Here is a 19,243-nt window from a genome sequence, read left to right as displayed (position 1 = left end):
CCTACTTCTTTCTGTAGAGTCTGGTGGAATCGGCCTTGTTCACTTATTCCTGAATTAGCTTGTTTCGTGTTTTTTTTTCAAATCGTCAAACCACCCTTCTTAGTAGCTGTGCTTATTAGGCGCTTCAGGGCTCATTTTTTATTCCTATGCGCACCAACTGGACACACTCGTGAAGGGCCTTTACGGGGATTCCTTAAGGAAATTGCTGACATCTTATATTTCCTCACTGTGCGCTTTTCTTTAGACTACCTGTACAGCCTCTCCAGAAGGCAGCTGACTCAAGCACTTACAGAGTATTTGTTCTCTTTACCGTTGTATCGGCGACCTTTTCTGGAGTTCCTTGGCTCCAGTGTTTTAAAATGTGTTAGGCGAATGTGCATTTCTTCTGCTGCAAAAACATTCTTCTTTAAACTGCATACATCTGCGCTGCCTGTGAAGGCATGGTTTCATGCTAAGGAGATGCTTGCGCCATGGTCGCTGAACTGCCACCTGTGGAGTACAACAGAGACAATTGACCCTTGTTTTATTGTGTGCATTGATGCTGTGTTCTTCTGGTATATATTAGAAGGAACAATTAAGAAGGACGTTGACATCACACCCTACAGTATCCGTTTTTTCGCTTGTGGAGAAAAACGGTGTTCTGCCATATGATCTATTTATGGTGTGGGGACTATTTAGTCTCTCGAAGAGCCGCATGATGGACCGCCGCGCCGAATCACCACGGTCGTCTAAATCTTTGTTTCGTGAACAAGGTGGTTTGGTGTGGGGAGTATATGCTGCCTTGCAAGAGCCGCCTAGCTGGCTCCCCTATCTGGAGGCATGCGTGTGCCTCCGACTTTCGGTGGTTTGGAAGGAGGGGTAATGCAGAGGTATAGTGGCCTGGTGTTTTGTGGCGTAAGCATGCTTACACTTTTCTTTTCGGCACTATTTTCATGCAATAAAGAAAAAAATTCTTCAGTGGCCGCAGGGTAGCGCGCCCGGCTCACGACCCAAGGGGTAGAGGTTCGAGTCCCGGTTCGACCATTTTTGTTATCAGCGCAGTGGCTTTTCTTCCTTCAGAGGCACTGCGTAATAATGGTGGAATGACGACCCAACCCTGTTGACCAATGAGGAATTGTGTAGTGTCGTCATCACTTTTGTACTCTGTGATCGTTGTGGGGTGTTTGAATTAACCGCGCTACGTCATGTGGTTGAAACCTCACGACCATCTTCACCAATGGGGAATAATGTCCCACAAGCGCCATGGTTCGTGTCGAACAGGAAGTCTAACGCTGTCGCGTTAATACAACGCAGTTTGAGGTTTCATGAGCTACCTGCAGTTATCTGAAATTCAGCAGGCAGTGGTGCGTAAAAGCGGCAACGCCCATACGCATGTATTTCCCTGTCTGCAAAGCAGCCATCTAATCAGCATGCAACCTGCGAAATACATCCAACAAACCCTGGGGCCATATCATGCGTTTAATGGTTATCCCTCAGTCCACCGAGACACCGGCTAACACCAAACTTGTTATGCGGTATGTTATCATTCCGTCGACTATATCACGAACCAGCTCACGCTGGTCACTCGCCTTACCATTAGGGTAAGATCCTTTCAATTTTCTTACTTCTCCTCAGAATCCCTACCTTACTGCAGAATCCTTCCTCTAATGAATTGAAATGCGCAGGCCTTTTCGCCCTTGTACAGTGCGTAACTTTAATTCGGATTTATTTTTCTGCTAAGGTCAGGTAGTAGGACTTAGAAGCAGCAGCAGTTTATCGCTACTTTGGAAAAAAAAAACGTTGCGCAGGAGGGATACGCTTACAACTAAACACTGCCATACAAAGACGTCGCCACCGCTTTTGTACGTGCTCGTTGTGGAACATCAAGGATTTCATCCTCTTAAACATGACTGAAGAAGTTATAAGAACAATAAGAACCAGGAATTCGGCATAAGCGCTTCCGCTTCCCTTGGCTGCCAACACGTGGCGCATGGCTTTGAACATTGAAACATAGTGCGTTGACATCATCCCTGGTGTAAAAGTAAAGAGAATGACCGAGCGCCTTCTACAGAAGCGCTGTAGGCCTCCAGGCTTAACGTCACTGGCTGGGAGCTGTTCTCAAATCCCTGGTAATAAAAAATCTTCAAGCCTAGTTTAGGATTAAGTGCAGCAATTTTTTTATGACTCGATGATTTCGGAACGTAGTTGTCCAAACAGAACTGAATAGGAACTGACTGTTCTGCTTCTTCCTGAATCAATCGTGCTAAATCTGACTGTACTTGACTTTGCGGATGAACTTGTCAAGCCGTGTAGCAGAGTACGTACGTCACCCTTGCATCTTTAAGTCCCCCGAGCTTGAGCAGAAGTCTTGGCTTCACCTCTGTGGAGCTCTAGAGCTTCAGAGGTGCCGCAAGTACCTTGCTCCACGGCTTGACAGAGAATGCTATGAGCCGGACACTTTTAATGAAGCCTTTACCGTTGGCCAAAACTTGTTCGCTAAAAATTTTTGATGAGCATTCCTCAGAAAATAAGAAAATGCGGGGGATCAATAAAAGATTTAAATTGAAAGAGGACACTTTGAGGAGCATGGGAACAACACAAAAACAAAACAGGAAGTTTTCTTAATATGGACACACATATTACCGTATTCGCGAAATATTATGAATATGTTATCTGCGTAAACCTCTTAAGCATCATCTGTGATTGGCCATTAACCGACGAGTTTACTGGTTTGTACTTCCCAGATTACAATAAGTAGGTGTATTTGACTTTTTACCCGTAAATGTAAGCCGTCGCCTGCCCTATAAGCTTTTCTTGGTGTGTGATATTTCTGCTAAGTTCAGCATCGCCAGCATTAAGCGGCCATGGCATTAAAATCCGCGTGTTGATGTTTCTTACGTTTAGGTGTTTGAGCACAACGTCTACAACAACAGGAGGCCTTTTCACACTGTGAGAAAAATACTCAACGCAATGGGAGCTCCGTACAGAGCGATGCCTCTCATTTCGTTCAGCTCGATATCGAAAGGCTTCGCTGCAGAGTAAGTACGAAAACATGTTTCGCACACTCTTCTCACTTTGCGCCCTTTTTTCATTTTATCACGCGCAATAAACCGGAGTATGGAGAGCAAACAAAATACTTTTACAGCTATGGCAGTGTCACCACTCGCCATTTTATACGTGGTTTTGCACCTGTGTATCAGTTGATTACTTACGACGTAAATTTATTCCGCCGCCTCTTCGAGGTCTAGGTGGTCAATCTGTTCTGAGTGGTGAACAAGCCTAATCTGCTTTGAAAAGCTTATTTGCCCTCTTTCAACAACATCCAGGTCGATTGTTAAAAAAAAACCTCCAATCCTCTCTTAGAGACAAACGCTGTTCTAGATTTGAAGTTTGTTTTCTGAGCATTGTCCGTGGGATGAATGGGGACCTCAATGCTGTTATCTCCGCTTAGTGCCTTACTTGTCGAAGTTTCTGCAGCATCCACGAAGTCGTACTCTTCAGTCTGAGACGCCAGCCATGGAAAGCTCTTTGTACTGTGCATGCGCTCATACCCAGCAATTCTGGACAAAACAGTTTTGAGCGGAAAATCGTTTGTGAACGCAATTTTTTTATTTAATGTAAGATTTCACTATAACAATCAATATATCCGCAGATCACCCGACGGCAGTCTTGTATTTTTTTTTCTATTCACGTTTCTTACATCCTCAAAAGCGTTACCCACTGGTTTTTTATGGCAGTCTTAACTATTGCACGCGATCGCTGGAAACAACTGAAAAGAAAGATTTTGCTACGTATCGGCATAAAGGACCATTACCTTCAATATTTCTATAACAGTGTTTTACAATTTTCAAATTCTCGAAATTTTTGCATTTTAAAGCTGGAATCTAGTACAATCATTCAAGGCGACTATTAAAGGTAGACAGTAGATACAAGGAAAAGATTCGTTCCAGGGTTGAATTCTCGGGTGATATTACTTACATGGTGCTCTTTTCGGAAAGATATTTTCTGTAGGTACGCTCTAAGATTGAGAATAAAAAGAAAGTCCTCAAATGCGATTATCGTGTAGCATGAACAGTCTATAGGAACATCCTTCCTACTTGCTTCGTGGCGTTTGCACGAGACAAGGAGCATTTACAAAAATAATTGACACTCACGCGAAGCACCCATTTGAAACTCTGTATGGCGCCCACCTTTGCAAAGCTAATCCGGGGGCGCATTTGCCAACAATTCATTTGTGAATCAACCTTCGGCCCTCGACGGGAGCATCGCGTTGCGAACCCAGGCTTGATAAGCAGTAAACAACGTTTCTCACAGACTTTTGCATTAAAGGCGGCTCTGACCAACGGCAAAAAGGAAAAGGGATGAAAAGAATTCTCATAAAATATATAGCCCTTGCTCTCTTCAGATTTGATGCCCTGCAAACTCAGAGCTAACCATGTGGTAGCCCCTATCACCGCTGATGCGTGGAAGTCGTGTTTCGAATATCATTTTTTTGCTCCGCATTTATGGCGTCGTTCTTGCATATTGAGTTACGCCGCAGCACATTACGCGGCAGAAGCCTCAACGCTTGTTGTTTTCTTCCTGTGGTTTTCTTGCTCATTTGTTATATTCTAAAGAAACAAATAAGTAAATAAATGCATTTTAACTCGGGAGCGCATGCACATGAGCATGCACTAGGAGGCAAATTATTTACTTTGATCAAATAAACTTTAGTTTGAGGCATCCCCACTTTTTATAGGGCCTACAACAGCCCTAAAATTAATGATAATGATGTTGATTTACTAACAAACAAAACGTTGCACTTAAAACAGGGGAGGACTGCAATCAGGCTACTTCGAGGCAATCAACCTTGACCCTGTCGATGAAGCTAACCTGGAGCACATCATGGAAGAGGTGCTACCACCCATGTTGTCGCAGGTAATGTGTTTCAAGCACATTATTTTTGGTATTCTTTCCGAGTGCCTTTCTGAAGAATGCTAGCATAAGATTTCATCAAGAAAAAGTCTTGCTCCAATCAACAACTTTGTTCGAAACATGAACATTATTAACACTTTGAATATTGACGCTTGGAATGTTTCCATCACAGTGTTCAGACATGACACGCAGCCAATGCTTTACAAGCTTATTTGAAAAGTTCCACAATTATTGGTGAAATTTAGTTTACGTATGTAAGAGTTGTGGTCCGAATAAACTTCACATTTCCTACCGTTTCTTAGCAGAAAAAGTTCGGCTTATTTCGCCTGACAGAAAGCCATTGCTTACTAACTGCCACGACAAGGCACCGTCACGAACAAATAACTCTTTACAATTATAGAATAAACACTTTTAGCCGTTCGTTTTTTTTTCGCGTACTATTGAAGAATGAAATCGACTGCTACCTAACAAGCAGCATCGACGCGATTGGCTGAATTGAATCCTGACGACCTGAGACTATCCTACTAAGATTCGGGAGAGCTACGAATATTGCGACAAATGCCAGAACAAATAATTAGGAAACTACAGCATATCGTGCAATATATAAAATCAATCACGCTAGCCAATACAAAAGCCTACTGGGGTAATATTTCATGGAAGATGAAACTACCTATCTTTTTCAGATTTTTAGTTTCCTTGCATATTTTATATAATATGCACACATTATTCACTAGCCAATATTGAATTTCGTTTTCTGATGGGAGAAAAAAAATTATGTATGACGCCGTGGCAGAGGCAGTATTTTCCAACACAGTGCTATTACCCAACAGAAATTTTAGAAAATGGGAAAGGTTTTCTCTTTTTTTCAGATTTTTGAAAAACGCGGTTATATAAAAAATGCTAGATTTAGGAAAATGTTTCTTGTACTTCTCGTTCCGATATAACAGCGAAAGTCTGTACACTTCTAGCATGTAGATGCTTATCCATTCTGTTAACTTGAAGGGCGTGTGCCTAATAGTAGCGGAGAAAAAAAAAACTTGAAAACTACCTCACTTGAGGCTTGAGGCGTTTTTGTAATTTATTCTAAAAACCGGCAACTGCCTAACAACGGCGGAAATAAGCCTTACGTACTCTTTGTCATCTTCACATTTAGCAAGCAAAGTATATGCGGCATGGCTTGTATATCTCGATTCGTACGTGAAGCCAAAGTTGCGAAAGCGTTGTTCGTGAAAATGCTGCCTGTGCTACGAAGTTTTTCATATTTTTTCTCGCCCGAATTACTATCGTCCTTTCAAAAGGAAATTCACTATCGGCCTATTGAATAATCTGTTCATTACATATAAGATAATCAAGGAAATTACAAATCTGAAAAATTTAGGCACTTGATCGCTCATGAAATAACCCCCATACGTTCTAAAACTAGCATTTTTCCTTTTACTGTTTTGATGCAAGAAGTATAATCGTACAGGCGATTGATTCAAGAGCCCGCTCGCTTTTAAAGCCGAGTTCTCTCTTTCTGGCAGCAATTAAAGTCAGTAATAAGCGGAATAACTGCGGTAATTACTGGATCAGGGTTCGTATCAATATGCTTAACATACAGTCGAATGATATGAGCACCAATGACAGCAGTGCAGGCGATGACCCCGCAATGTTTAGCACGTCGTGCTATGGGCATTTACTTGTGGTGGCAGATGGGGCTCAACGTCCCGAAACTTCATCTCCACTGTGAGGGGTGCCGTAAACAGTGAGCTCCGGACTGACTTCAGCGACCTGGGGTCTCCTTAACGTGCACTGGCATCTCCCAGCGCACGGATGTTCTAGTGCGCTAGCACTAGATGCTTCGCGAGCGAAAAAGTTGTCCTGTCTGCAGATGAAGCCTCGGAATAACTCTCATAAGTCCGAAGCAACGTCGCGCTAGCTGCAGCCGAAGGGAGGAATATCGGTTAAGCCTATCGAAGCATCGCGCCGGCTGCAGCCAGTGGGAGGAAGCTCAGAGGAGTGTCGCCCCAGCTGCAGCCGAGTGGAGAGAAGGTGGGAAGAAGAAGGAGCTGAACAGCAACGTAAAAGAAGAGGGCACCAACGTTAGTCAATTGATCCTGTGTATATAACAATACGGCAAGCCGAAGTAGAGTGGCGAAGACAGCATAACTTTGCCAAAAGCGAAGTGGTAACGGATGAAGAACGAGAAACGCGAAGAGGAGCAGCTAAAAAGAAGAAGCGAATGATGAGGTTTCAGGAGGAAGCTGCAGTCGAGAGGCGTCTAGAAGTGGCTTCAGAGACCGTTGAACAGAGGTAACGGCGACTCGTATCGCAGCGACTAGCTCAGGCGGCTTATCGCAAGACGAAAGCCCAGGAACGACTGCGAAAACATTTGAGTGCAATTCTAACTTTTATGAGATGCTAATCAAAGGTAAACTAAGCTAAACAAGGGGAAACGTGCTAGCTCACCTAAATCGCATTTAGCTTAACCGGGTAAATCGAGGGAATTTTTTTTTTGCATTTGGCCTCTATCGAAACGTGGCTGCCACGACCAGCATCGAACTCACGACCTCGGGCTCAGCAGCAGAACTCCATAACCACTGACTGCACCATGGTTGGCGACACTGAAATCTGTGTGGCACGTCCTCGATCAATCAAACCTAATTTTCAGAGTTTCTGACCAAGTCGCTTGCAGCAGCAAAGAGTGAAGATTTTTCTCACCAGGTCATGAATAATTGAAGCTTAATCTACGCAAAAAAAATCGTCGTGTTTTCTTTTTAATTCTCTTTTCTTCTATGCACCAGCACGTAGCTAAGGCAAGAAAATTTGTCACTTAGTGGCAAAACAAATCAAATCAGTTGTTTCCAATCGCAATGAACTTGTTTGATTTCCTCTCCTCGCTGCGCAAATACCAGGTTGCCTTGGATTGCTTCGTGCGGCCACCAGATCCAGGGGAGCCATCGCATGATGTGTACTTTAAGGTACGTTGTCTGCCATAAAGCCACTCGTAAGCTAGTTTGTTCATTTTATTCTATACGTTTATAAGCTGCCATTTAAGCATCAATGAACCATCGATCACATTTCCAAGCAAAGCCAAGGTGGCATTTGAAGCAGGGATAATACATGTAATATGAAGTGTGCCATTAGCGAAAAACGGTGCATTTTGTAGTTTTCTAATAATCTGGAATGTAACACAGTTGTGACCATGCTTCACACACAAAATATAGAATAAGAGTGATTATCCGAGACTATAAATCATCATGTTAATCGTAGCATATTGTTACCAGCCTGTGAACGGCATTGCAAACTGATAAAGCAAAGGCAGGCGACGTTAATAGTACAATTACGAGAAAAGCCGGCGGGATGTGTGTGCTAGGGTATGCACTCGCCTATGGCGCAGAAAATCCCAGCGATGGCAAGAAAAACAGGGTGACGTAATCAAGCGTCCATATGACGCACACTGCAAGCCGAGCACCGGCCATTTCAGACAATCATATTCATGTCGTTCGTCTATATGAACTCCCCACTGGCAGAACGCAATGTGGCGCGAGTTTTCCCTACAACATTCGCACCAAAGTTGCGATGCAACCGTTTATCGTACAGCATTCCGGGTGGTGACTAGCTTGCGACAGGGATTCGAACCGACGACACATGCACTTTCAATTGTATGCCATCTCAGACTCTTTAGTTTACCTCTTCCCTTCAGGCGCGCTTGAGGTGTCCACCGATATATGAGACCGATACTGCGCTATTTCTTTTCCTCAAAAATGGATCTTCGTATCAAAAATGTGATGCAACCTTTCGTCGTACAGCGTTCCGGGTGGTGTGTATGTGGGTGGGTGTCAATGCACCCAGGGACAGTAATGCTTTCGCATTCCCACATGTAAGCAATCTTAAAGGGAAGCTGAAACGGTTTTCAAATTGCATGAAACGCTGTGGTTGGGAAGAAAGGACTTTGAAAATCAAGCATGTAATTTTTTTCTCGATTCTGTTCGCAAAATGAGCCGATATCGCTTGTTAAAAACCCGCCGCCGACACGCCCTCTTCACTTCCGGAAGCGCCGAATGGGGGGACGGAACTGGAGGAAGTGACGCCACTCACGGGTAGTCTGCCGGCCGTCCTGCTTTGCATGCTGTTTTTCGGCCCGCGCTTTGGTGAACGACTAATCTATAATTTGCAAAACGCAGCTCTCAATCCAGCTGAAGCAACGCGCTACGCAGCAACACAGTCTGTGCTGGCTTGAGATCCCCGTAGATGACGTCACGACGATCCCGGCCATTCGCGGCGTTCTCTCGGCGCCCTGATACGCTGGTGCCCGTTTTCTTCCAAAAAACAGCTTTTTGCGTTTATTTCTGCCCTTTTCGAATGCGATATTCTTTTTCAGCGGACTATAAAATACAAAATGCCGCATGGAACTCAATTTTTTCGAAAAGTGCTTCAGCTTCCATTTAAGTGTCTCTGGCGAATTTTTTTTTATAGAGAGATGTTACGCCCTAACTCGACTGGTTCAGGCTGCTCGCTTTAGCCGCCCGTTCCACACAGCCCCTAAACATGGGAAGGAAATCTGCATATTACTCTACTGTGTGCATAGTCTCCGCTGTTTTTTTTACAGTCAGAGATGTCTGCCGTCAATCACGAGCATATCTGCACCATCGCCAAAGTCTTCGGAAACAAAATTATGGTCGAAGTTATTACGAAGCCCTTCACTATTGCCCATACTTATCTCCTTCTTCTTTCACTCCCACCAACCTCCTTTCTATCACGGAGTGGTTGAGGAGTCCACCAATAAGTGAGAGAGTTACTGCTTCATTTCCTTTCCATAAAAACCACTAATTTTCGGAATTGAAGTGGAAGTCTTCAAATTGACTTTGGATTGGGTTACCCGCCGCGGTGGCTCGACTACTGATCCGGATTAGGGCGCTCGACTACTGATCCGGAGTTCCCGGGTTCGATCCCGACCGCGGCGGCTGCGTTTTTATGGAGGAAAAACGCTAAGGCGCCCGTGTGCTGTGCGATGTCAGTGCACGTTAAAGATCCCCAGGTGGTCGAAATTATTCCGGAGCCCTCCACTACGGCACCTCCTTCTTCCTTTCTTCTTTCACTCCCTCCTTTATCCCTTCCCTTACGGCGCGGTTCAGGTGTCCAACGATGTATGAGACAGATACTGCGCCATTTCCTTTCCCCAAAAACCAATTATTATTATTATTGATGGGAAAATCTGAATATTTCGTGGTGTCGCCGCTACCAACCCGACAAACTATGCAAATATAGCCCCACTGGGGATGGTTTAGAAGGGCAGCGCACGTTCAGTGAGTTCAATCTCTGTTCAGCAAATGATCGCTTCCTTTCGCTGTAGTGCCAGGTGCAAATCGAAAAGAAAATCTTGCTTCGCAATTCTTAGTCATATCATGTGCTTAGCAAACATTCCCGGAAGCCCAAAAAACTATTGTACTCAAGTGCATGGGGCCAGTGCCATGTGGCGAAGAAAAGAGGCAGTCCTAATCGGGCTGTCATTAAATTAGATTACAGTTGCTGCTATATGAGCAAAATAATAACTTTATAACACCCCAATCTCACCAAACATAACATAGCATGCACTTATACTGCTAATTAGTGTTTTACTAACATTAATGTTTTGTTTCCCTTCTTTATACCGCGGTCACTGTGTGCATCCAGATACATTCGGCTTCACTAACAGCTTTGAGCTAGTGTCAGGCTAAAGCTCTAAGACAATCACCGCTTCAGAGGAAGAAACGAATCACTTTTATGTAGAACACACTCTAAACACGAATACGCCTGTATGGGAGTAAAAAGGGAGTGAACTGACTTCTAGCGCACTCCCTTTTATAAAAGAGGGAGTGCGCTATAGGACAGCCTACTCCCTTTTTACTCCTTTCTGTTTAGAGTGTAGACCACAAGAAACCTTGGCTGCAATATTGGTACTCAAAGCGCAGCAAATAAGCAGTTTCTGCATGCGTCGATGTAGCATGATGTAAAGCGACGTGACTGAACTAACAGCTTACGCATGGATACTGCAGAAGACATTTCCTTAGCGTCTTATGAACACGGCATGGAGCCCGGTGTCAAGCGTGCTAAAAGTTTCACGGAAGTGCGGCGAGAATTCGTGCGACGTTTTTATTCATTCATATTTTTTTAATGTTAAAGGCCTTAAATTAAGACATTACATGCTGGTCCATGCCTCGTCGTAATCTAACAAACTTCCTTATTTCTAAGTAGCAGCTGCAATCTACACTTTCTCTCCAAAATACTGTAAATATCGACATTTCGACGCATCAAATTTAGGGGCATGGTTTGGCACCGTGCGTAGATTTTAACGTTCCAGGTCTGCACATTGAGCTATGAGAGAAAATATTGTGGAGGTCTTCCAATTAATTTCGACCACCTATATTTATTTAGCGTCACTGACACCCCACAGTGCAAGGGCGTCTTTACTATACGCCTCCTCTTTACAATGCGAAATGCGACTGCCACGAGCGGGATTCGATCCCGCGTCCGTGGGCTCAGCAGCCGAATGCCATAACCAATAAGGTCTTGCTCTGTGTACGCATAAAGTCTACTGCTGGGTAAAGAATCACGTCGCACCTTACATTTCCTATACATAAAGCCAAAGCGGGCGTACATTGTGCTCGATGACCGATTCCAAATCCACGTATGTGTTTTAAATGGCGCTTCTGATTACCGCCTGATGAATCTGAATTTCATGCACAAACTAACGCTGGCTGAGCCTATCATTGTCTGGTGCAAGCTGTTTTTGCTGACATTTTTGGTCACTCAATAGAACATTACAGTTTTCTTGCGTTCTTGGCAACTATGCTTTCCTTCGATGCGATATTAACTTTACTATCAGAGTGGTATTGCTTGATATACTCCTTTATTCGTTATCATACTCGATAGAAATGCAGTCTAGATTCTCGGTTTTCCTCTGTTGTGATAAAAAATGCCGAAAAAGCGCCAGACGCATCCCGATGGCGCCTGTTTCTGCTTATTTCGCAGGAGAAGGCGGTCATCCTCAGCTCTCTAGCGGAACGAGCCAAGTTGGCGGAGCATAGATTAAACACCATCGAAGGGATTCAGTGCAGTCCCGTGCACGCAACTATGGCTGCCTACCCACGCATAAGCATCCCTCAGAAGGCTGTCGAGCACGCATTGGTAAGAGCATTGGAGTATTCTTTTCACCTTTATTTTGTCGTTTTTTTTTGTGCTGCTCCGAACGGTTCAGCAGCTGAAACCGTTAGCCCACTTGATTTGTCGATATTAATTCTGCAGTCTAAAAATAGATTGTGGAAGAAGTAATCTCTCCAAGGTTCGAATCCGACCGCGGCGGCCGCGTTTCGATGAAGGCGAAACGCTAAGGCGCCCATATGCTGTGCGATGTCAGTGCACGTTAAAGATCCCCAGGTGGTCGAAATTGTTCCGGAGCCCTCCACTACGGCACCTCTCTCTTCTCTCACTCCCTCCTTTATCCCTTCCCTTACGGCGCGGTTCAGGTGTCCACCGAGATATGTGAGACAGTTACTGCGTTGTTTCCTTTCCCCAAAAAACAATTTTCAATTTTTAAGAAGTAATCTATTTGACTGCGCCGCTTTCGCTGTCCTTATCAGTCCTATCGCACCGCGAGTAACAACAGTTCAGTCATGCACAGTTGCACTGCATCCACTCATACCTGGATGGCGTATATGAAGCGCGCACGAACAGCGGGCGCACTTTGAATGGCTGAAAGGAGCCTTACCGTCCCACAAAACATGAAAGCAAGAGGTAAAACGACAATGAAATTTACAACTAGCCAGGCCGAGTGCAATAGCTGCAGCGTGCAGCCTCAATCTATAGCCTACCAGCCTCCGTGCAGGAGACTACTCATAATCTTTGCACTGTCAAAAGTGATCTGTCCTTGCGCAGAGGGGGAGCTTTTCATTTCACCTTGTCTCTATCAAAGACCGCGAACAGTGCCACTGGAGGAGGAAAGGAGTTCTGGCTCCTTAACCGAAAAAGAGAGTTTTAGAGCATTCCAGCATGTATCGCCAAACACATAACGCAAAGCACAATGTTACTTAGTGTAGGCTTCTGCAAAAAAGAAAAGGGGAAGAAAGAAGGAGGAAAAACAGAAATTCCCAAATCCACAGTAGTAATTTCTTTCCTCGGATAAACGTTCCTTGAACAACGCTACGTTATAGAACATTTATCTGCTCCTCGTCATCGAACAAAGCATTCTGCTCTTTGACGATATGGATGAGGAATGACTGAGCAGCTGTGATTGTTCTGGAGCGACGGAAAGATATTTTATATTAAGATCACACGGCTGTTGTATTGCGAGCGCAGTGCTACATAAGCATCTGGTGGCAAATTGGAGTAGTAGTTATGGCAATAGAAATTTGGCATACTTCTTGTGATGACAGATCACATAAATGGCAGCGCACATTTTAGGATCGGTGTCGGCTGTGAAATATAGGTCGCCTGTATGCAAAGCGAATAGCCCACTATTGAATGGCTTCCAGTGTGCTGATTTGTTATAGGTTTTCTAGCTTCACCTTGGCCTGATCAAATACCTTGACTTTGAAAAGCTGGCGCAGTTATTATACATGTACCACTGTTCTTTGCTGGACAATATCGAAAAAATGTAACGGATTAAAAGTTGCGCTAGTTGGCTTAAGTTCTTCCACACAAGGTTACTGCAAAACATGGCATAAATTAGAAAAAAAGCAATAAACATCACGCTCTCGCATGTCACGCGTGCTTAGATAGCATTGGGCATTACACTGTATCAATGCCGTTATCTTTCGTTAGTGGAGAGAGAAAAAATGCGGAAGTTGGAACTGGGTATATCATACGACGATTTTGCATGACGCTAACTTAGAAAAACATGCAATGCAGTCGTCTGAAGAACGCTCAAGGTTATGCCTCTTTCGTAAGTAAGGACATATTTTTTCGGAAGCTTCAGGCAGCTTTTACTCGATTTTTTGCAGCCGCTAACCGTGCAGTTATTCCCTGCTAGGAGTAGTGGTTCGTGAAACGTATTTCTTTCGCGTCCTGTATCAGTAATTTTATATGCGGAGCTTCTACAAAACACTACGAGCAGCTTGATCACTACACCATCTCACTTTTTTTTTCTGCCGGCAGAAAGTTACTTCATTGTTCGATGGCCGCAGTATCTTGCGCTCACCGAATAAAACCTTGGAGGCACCTCAGGGCTCCCAGAAACAAGTGACACACTCCGTCCTCCGATGCGGCAAATGCTTTGCCAATCGAGGCATTGTTTTACCGGCAGCAGAACGGCAAAGCCGTCCTTGTTTCATTTAGCAATGAGGCCATTTTACTGTAGTTGTCTTTTCCAACCGTGAGATGCCACAGGAGAAATGTACAGGGTCTCAAGTGAGAACAGATGAGTATAAGAAGAGCGGTAAGTCCCGATTAAACGGTGCAGGTGCGTTAACGCCGCCGCTAGCGATACGGAGTGTCAATGCGCCGAAAGAAGCTTCAAGCATGTTGCATTTAAAAGCGCGAGTCATAACATCTAAATACGCAAACGAGCGGGCATCATAATACATTGTGCAGCACAGAGAAAATACCTCACGGCGGGGAAAAAGGCGTCTGATATGCGAAAGTGAGTTTGTTGCTGGAACTTCTCTATTGATTTTTCTTTTCTTTTGTTATTTCTGTGCAAATAAACAGTACTCAGCATCTGTGCATTCTATACGCTACCCCTTTCGTGTGCGTGTCAAGTTTCCACTGGAATCGTCCTCTAATAAGACGCAGGGGATGTAATCAGGATTTAATTCTATAAGATGCAATGGAAACGGAAATTGGAGGCAATGTGATGTGACAGTTTTTTTTTAATTTTAGTTAAGCCTTCTATTTCGTCTTACACGGTGACCTATCCCCGAAGCAGCCAAGGAGTGGCTTTGTGTCGCTGACAAGTGAAGCACAAACTCAAAAGTTACTAAAACTGAAAGTCAATCGCTGTATTATCTCAGCCAAGAAATACTTTAAACGTAGTTATTAAACTAACGTTTGGTTGGAATATGTAGCGAAAATTTTGAGATAATTATATACTCATTGCGAGTATTCGGTGCGAAAATGTTTAGAAATGTCCATAAATGAATGACATAATAATTGTCAACATAGCGAGAAAAGGGGACATTTCGCATGCGTATTTATGGCCTTAATAGTGGACTTAAACAGGATCATGCCAATATTCTATATTTCCTCGCATTTTAGTGACCTTTTCATCTCATCATTTCTACAGAGCCAGGGAAAAGAGCCAGATGTCTTCTATGCCGAAGAACTGCTCCGACAGAAAGGTGTCTGCGTAACTCCTGGATCGGCATTCGGAAGACTGCCAGGAAGGTACTACATTAGGTATGAATGTTTTTGCAAGTGTTCATTCTGGAGTTCGAAATGTGCAGCACTCGCCAACAGGCGCAAGCAATATATAGGACTCGACTGACTGGCATGGTTTCTGTTCTTTGTTAAGTCAGATGCGCTCTGTTCTTGCGCGTCTGCTTTCGGCACCGCAATGCCGTAACTTTAATTTGTAGTGCAAAGCCCTTTCGTGTCTATTCATTTCTCGTGCGTGTCACTGTTCCTTTGCCCGCTTCCAGAAAATCAGCCAGCAAACAGTTAACAAGGAACACGGCCGGCATATCCAGATTAGAAGTTTTGTTGAGGCGTATTTTTGTTTGCCATCGAATCTATCAATAATGAGGGATTACTAGACAGTGGAACGAGGAAATTGACGTATTGTGCCACGTACATCGAACAACCGCTGCTAGCCAGAGTGTAGCCACTGGAACGAATCGACCACTGTTTGGCTGCCGAGCCAGTAAAGCAGAATGAGGTTCCGTCTCTTCTGGCACCAATGCTGTCTTCATTAGAGGCGAACTCCGCTACGCGCACACGTCTGCGCTAAACACACGCAACCTTTTTGCGCTGTTATAATTGTTCCAGCAACGTTTCTGAAGATGGCTAACACGAAATTTGGTTGCTTATCTGGGATCTAAATAGCAATTTATCTTTGTAGGAGCCGGCACTGCAGACATAATTTACAACCAATAGGCTCTTAACTACGACCGAAATATAACTCTTATGGTTTTACATTCTATATTGTATGTCTTCCTGGAGAAATTTGGTGCAGATTGCGCATTCAATTCAGAACAACATACGAATGAGATCCCTGAACTTATCACGACGCGATTGTCGTTTCGACGCAATGATATTAGGTACGCCCTAGCAGCAGTCTGTCATTATATACATATATACATCTGTGTGTGTGTTGGGGGCGGGGGGGGGGGGGGAGAAGCACGAATGTTTTCTATTCAACTGGATATTAGCTATTAGCCACACAAGATATAGCGCAATGCTTAACTGGCATGGTCTGAGGCCTTTTACAGTGGTCGCGGTCCAAGCAAATCCTCCCAGAAGAAAAGCAGTTGGCGCGCGTGGACTGCGCTTTTGACTACGAGCAGTAGGGGAAGCCAGAAAAAAACTGACACAACTGCGCATGTCACACCTGGCACCTGCCGCAACGGTACCAATGTTTCTCTTCTAGAGTCTCACGGTGCATGGTAATGCTTAGCTGCGCTGTTCTCATTGAGCAGTAGGTAGAAATTTAGAACGACAGCACATATATTGGGTAGAGCCGAAACACTTCGTTCGAGTTTGCTGGCACATGCCCACTCACAAATAATGACAGGGGACACTTAAGCGCCGCCTTAAGAATATGACGCGATAGCGTAATGGGTCAATTCCCATTTATGCAGAAGGTCATTCTCTACTTCGCATTCATAGGTGCCTGGAAGTCCTCATACCACTCCTGGCGCAGTGGTGCAACGCTTAAGCGATGCGCTATACAATTGAGTCATGCTCGTGATTTTTCGGTCACAAAGCCGACAACGCCGATGCCGGATTTTCTGTATAATTGCGCCTTTACCGCTGTCACGTTAAAATGTCAGGTACTAGAGTTTTCAAAAATGCAGAGCCCACCGGGCGCTTTCCTCTGCCATGCAGTGTGGCTTCTTTTGCATGGCCAGCTTTTCAAATCTCTCGAGGGTTTAAGGAGCTGTTGACCTCATTTCTCAGAGGCATAAAACTCCCTTGACTGTCCGTGCGCATTAAGGCAATAATTGGGATAGCGATAGCTGTACCCCCCTGAAGGGGGCTGTTGCGACTGGGCATCGCGCCGTTGCCACCACTGTTGTGACGCTGAGGTCATCCCTGTAGTGCATGTGGCCGAGCTTCCTGGCAGTCGGCGCGGCTCCCTCGCAGAAGCAGGCCAACGGAAGAAAGATAACGGCGAGGTGAACGAAAGTGCTCAGCTTTATGTACTTGCACTATTTACATCTGCATCGTACGAGAGTTCGCTACGAGGTAAAACGGCATTACGGCTGCTCGAGACGTGGCTCGTTAGGCGACAATCGGCGAAGACCCGCCGGCTGCCTCTCTACCTCCATTCTATTCCTCCGGCCTCCGGGATAGCTTTTTTAACACCCGTGGCAGTATCCCAGCATGCTTCCAGGCGCCGGCTGGGGTTTTTGACCCAACAATGCTCCGTAATTGCACCGGCCGCTCCGCAGCTGCAGAAGGCGCCCGATAGGAGGGTGACTCAAAGGCGATGCGACATTGCTTCAGACAGCTTCGCGGCGGTTCGCGCCCGCCACAAGCACGCCCTGGTGTGTTGCCTAGGCTCGTAGGGCAGCGAGATGAGTTTGCACGTCGCCGGCTAGATCGGCACCTGCCTTCAACGGGCCGCCTGCTGACCGAACTGTCGATTAAACACCGCCTGACACAACAGGGCCCACTCCCGGGCCCTGGAAGAGAGTCCCACGGATGGCACATTATCCTGGGTCATCAGGTGAACACACCCATTGCTGCGAACTGATTGATCCGGGGAACCACTGAGTTCATAATGTGATAGCTTTCAATATAAAGAAAAAAAGTAGAACTCAGCCTTAATTTGAAGACGCATAATTGTTTAAGGTTCATCGCCGTGCATATCAAATTCATGAACTTAGAGCACGCTTTAATTTGAAAAGGACCTGCAGCAGTGTTTTTAACCGATATCTGCGTTTGTTTAGCCCTTATCAGCTTCGCCTGTGCGCTTTGTCAATGAAAATAAAACGCCACCTTTCTCCGGTTTCATTGCGCTCACGAAGAGCGCGCGTCCATGCGTGCATCCCCAAAGGTGTATAAAGCAAGGAACACGGCACTCAGCAGCGTGGTGACGACTGATTGTACGAATATCGCCTTCACGGCCCATGCTGGGACTTGCTTCAGTGCTTTCCCGCATGCAAGCAATACTCACTGAGGAAGACAAGCCTCGCAAAGAAACTGTGCTGCGGACTGAGTCGTTGTGCACTGTCTCTTTTAGACGTTTGTAAGCTCTTGCTCTCATCTATCGCTTCTTTCACTGAATGCTATGTTTTATTTATTTTTCGCCTACAGGGTCACAATACTGCCGCCAAAAGACAAGCTTGTAGAGCTGTTCGATCGCTTGGAATCATTCCATGAGGAATTTCTGGCAAAGTACTCCTGAAAAAGACCCCGCAGGAAGCCGCCGTGAAAAGTATTATTTTTTGTATAGTGTTGGAAATAAAAGATGTTTAACATTTTTGTCTGCTCGCCTCTGATGTAGTGAAGCAATCCTGTATGGCACAGCAACATAGGTGTAGAGATGATGCCGAAATAATACGGGTTACCGGACTGTCAGCAGACACAAGTGAATAATTGCCCTGAACACGTACTACATGAGTGCGGCCATATAGTATAAAGGTGTTTCACCTAAGATATTGCACAATTCTTTAAAAAATAGGCTTTTTGATTTAGACGAGCGCTTTTTTCGGCTTAGCATTGTCAGCGGTATAATACATCAGAATACACTAACTAGCAAGCTGGTTAAGTAATATTGAATAGTAGACTTTTTAACTGTTACGGTTGGGCTCCTTAATTACTTAAAGACGTGTAGCCCACCGTAAGTAATACTGACATCATTTTTTACAATTTCGAAGACACGATTCGACAGGACCGGTGGTGTTGGGCTCGAGCCTCAGACCGGAAAAACTCCTGTACCGTGGAAGTTTCCAAGAGCTGTTTTCCTTTGTTTGTTGTTTGATCCCACCTCCCGCTTTTAGGGATTTCTCCCAAACATAGCAGAATAGCTTCAATGCCCTATCTCGCAGTAGTTGGCGCTAAAGAGAATGCTGCTTCTTGTGCCTGCTCGTAACGGGGCGAGCTAACAGAATGTGAGATGTGTGACAACCCGAAACTTTACGTCTATAGTGGAGCTGGCTAAAAGGAGTGCCGTGGTGACGGGTGCGAGTGAGTCCCGAACTGTTAAGTGCTGAATGATTTGACTGCCCAG

The 19,243-nt window shown here is 44.9% G+C and overlaps 1 protein-coding gene across 1 annotated transcript in view; it reads left to right on the top strand.

Annotated features, from left to right (window-relative positions):
* Positions 1–18,475, top strand: part of LOC144114859 (alanine aminotransferase 2-like) — a 57,179-nt gene extending 38,704 nt beyond the window's left edge. The window contains exons 8-13 of the mRNA XM_077648860.1: positions 2,884–3,017; positions 4,791–4,896; positions 7,788–7,853; positions 11,887–12,042; positions 15,134–15,246; positions 18,328–18,475. Of these exons, the coding sequence (XP_077504986.1) occupies positions 2,884–3,017; positions 4,791–4,896; positions 7,788–7,853; positions 11,887–12,042; positions 15,134–15,246; positions 18,328–18,418 (666 nt within the window). The 3' untranslated portion in view covers positions 18,419–18,475. The remainder of the gene's footprint in view (positions 1–2,883; positions 3,018–4,790; positions 4,897–7,787; positions 7,854–11,886; positions 12,043–15,133; positions 15,247–18,327) is intronic.
* The last annotated feature ends 768 nt before the right edge of the window (positions 18,476–19,243 follow it).

This window comes from Amblyomma americanum, chromosome 1, assembly GCF_052857255.1.
Source record: "Amblyomma americanum isolate KBUSLIRL-KWMA chromosome 1, ASM5285725v1, whole genome shotgun sequence".
Lineage (NCBI taxonomy): Eukaryota > Metazoa > Arthropoda > Arachnida > Ixodida > Ixodidae > Amblyomma > Amblyomma americanum.
This window is presented reverse-complemented; position numbering and strand designations above follow the sequence as displayed.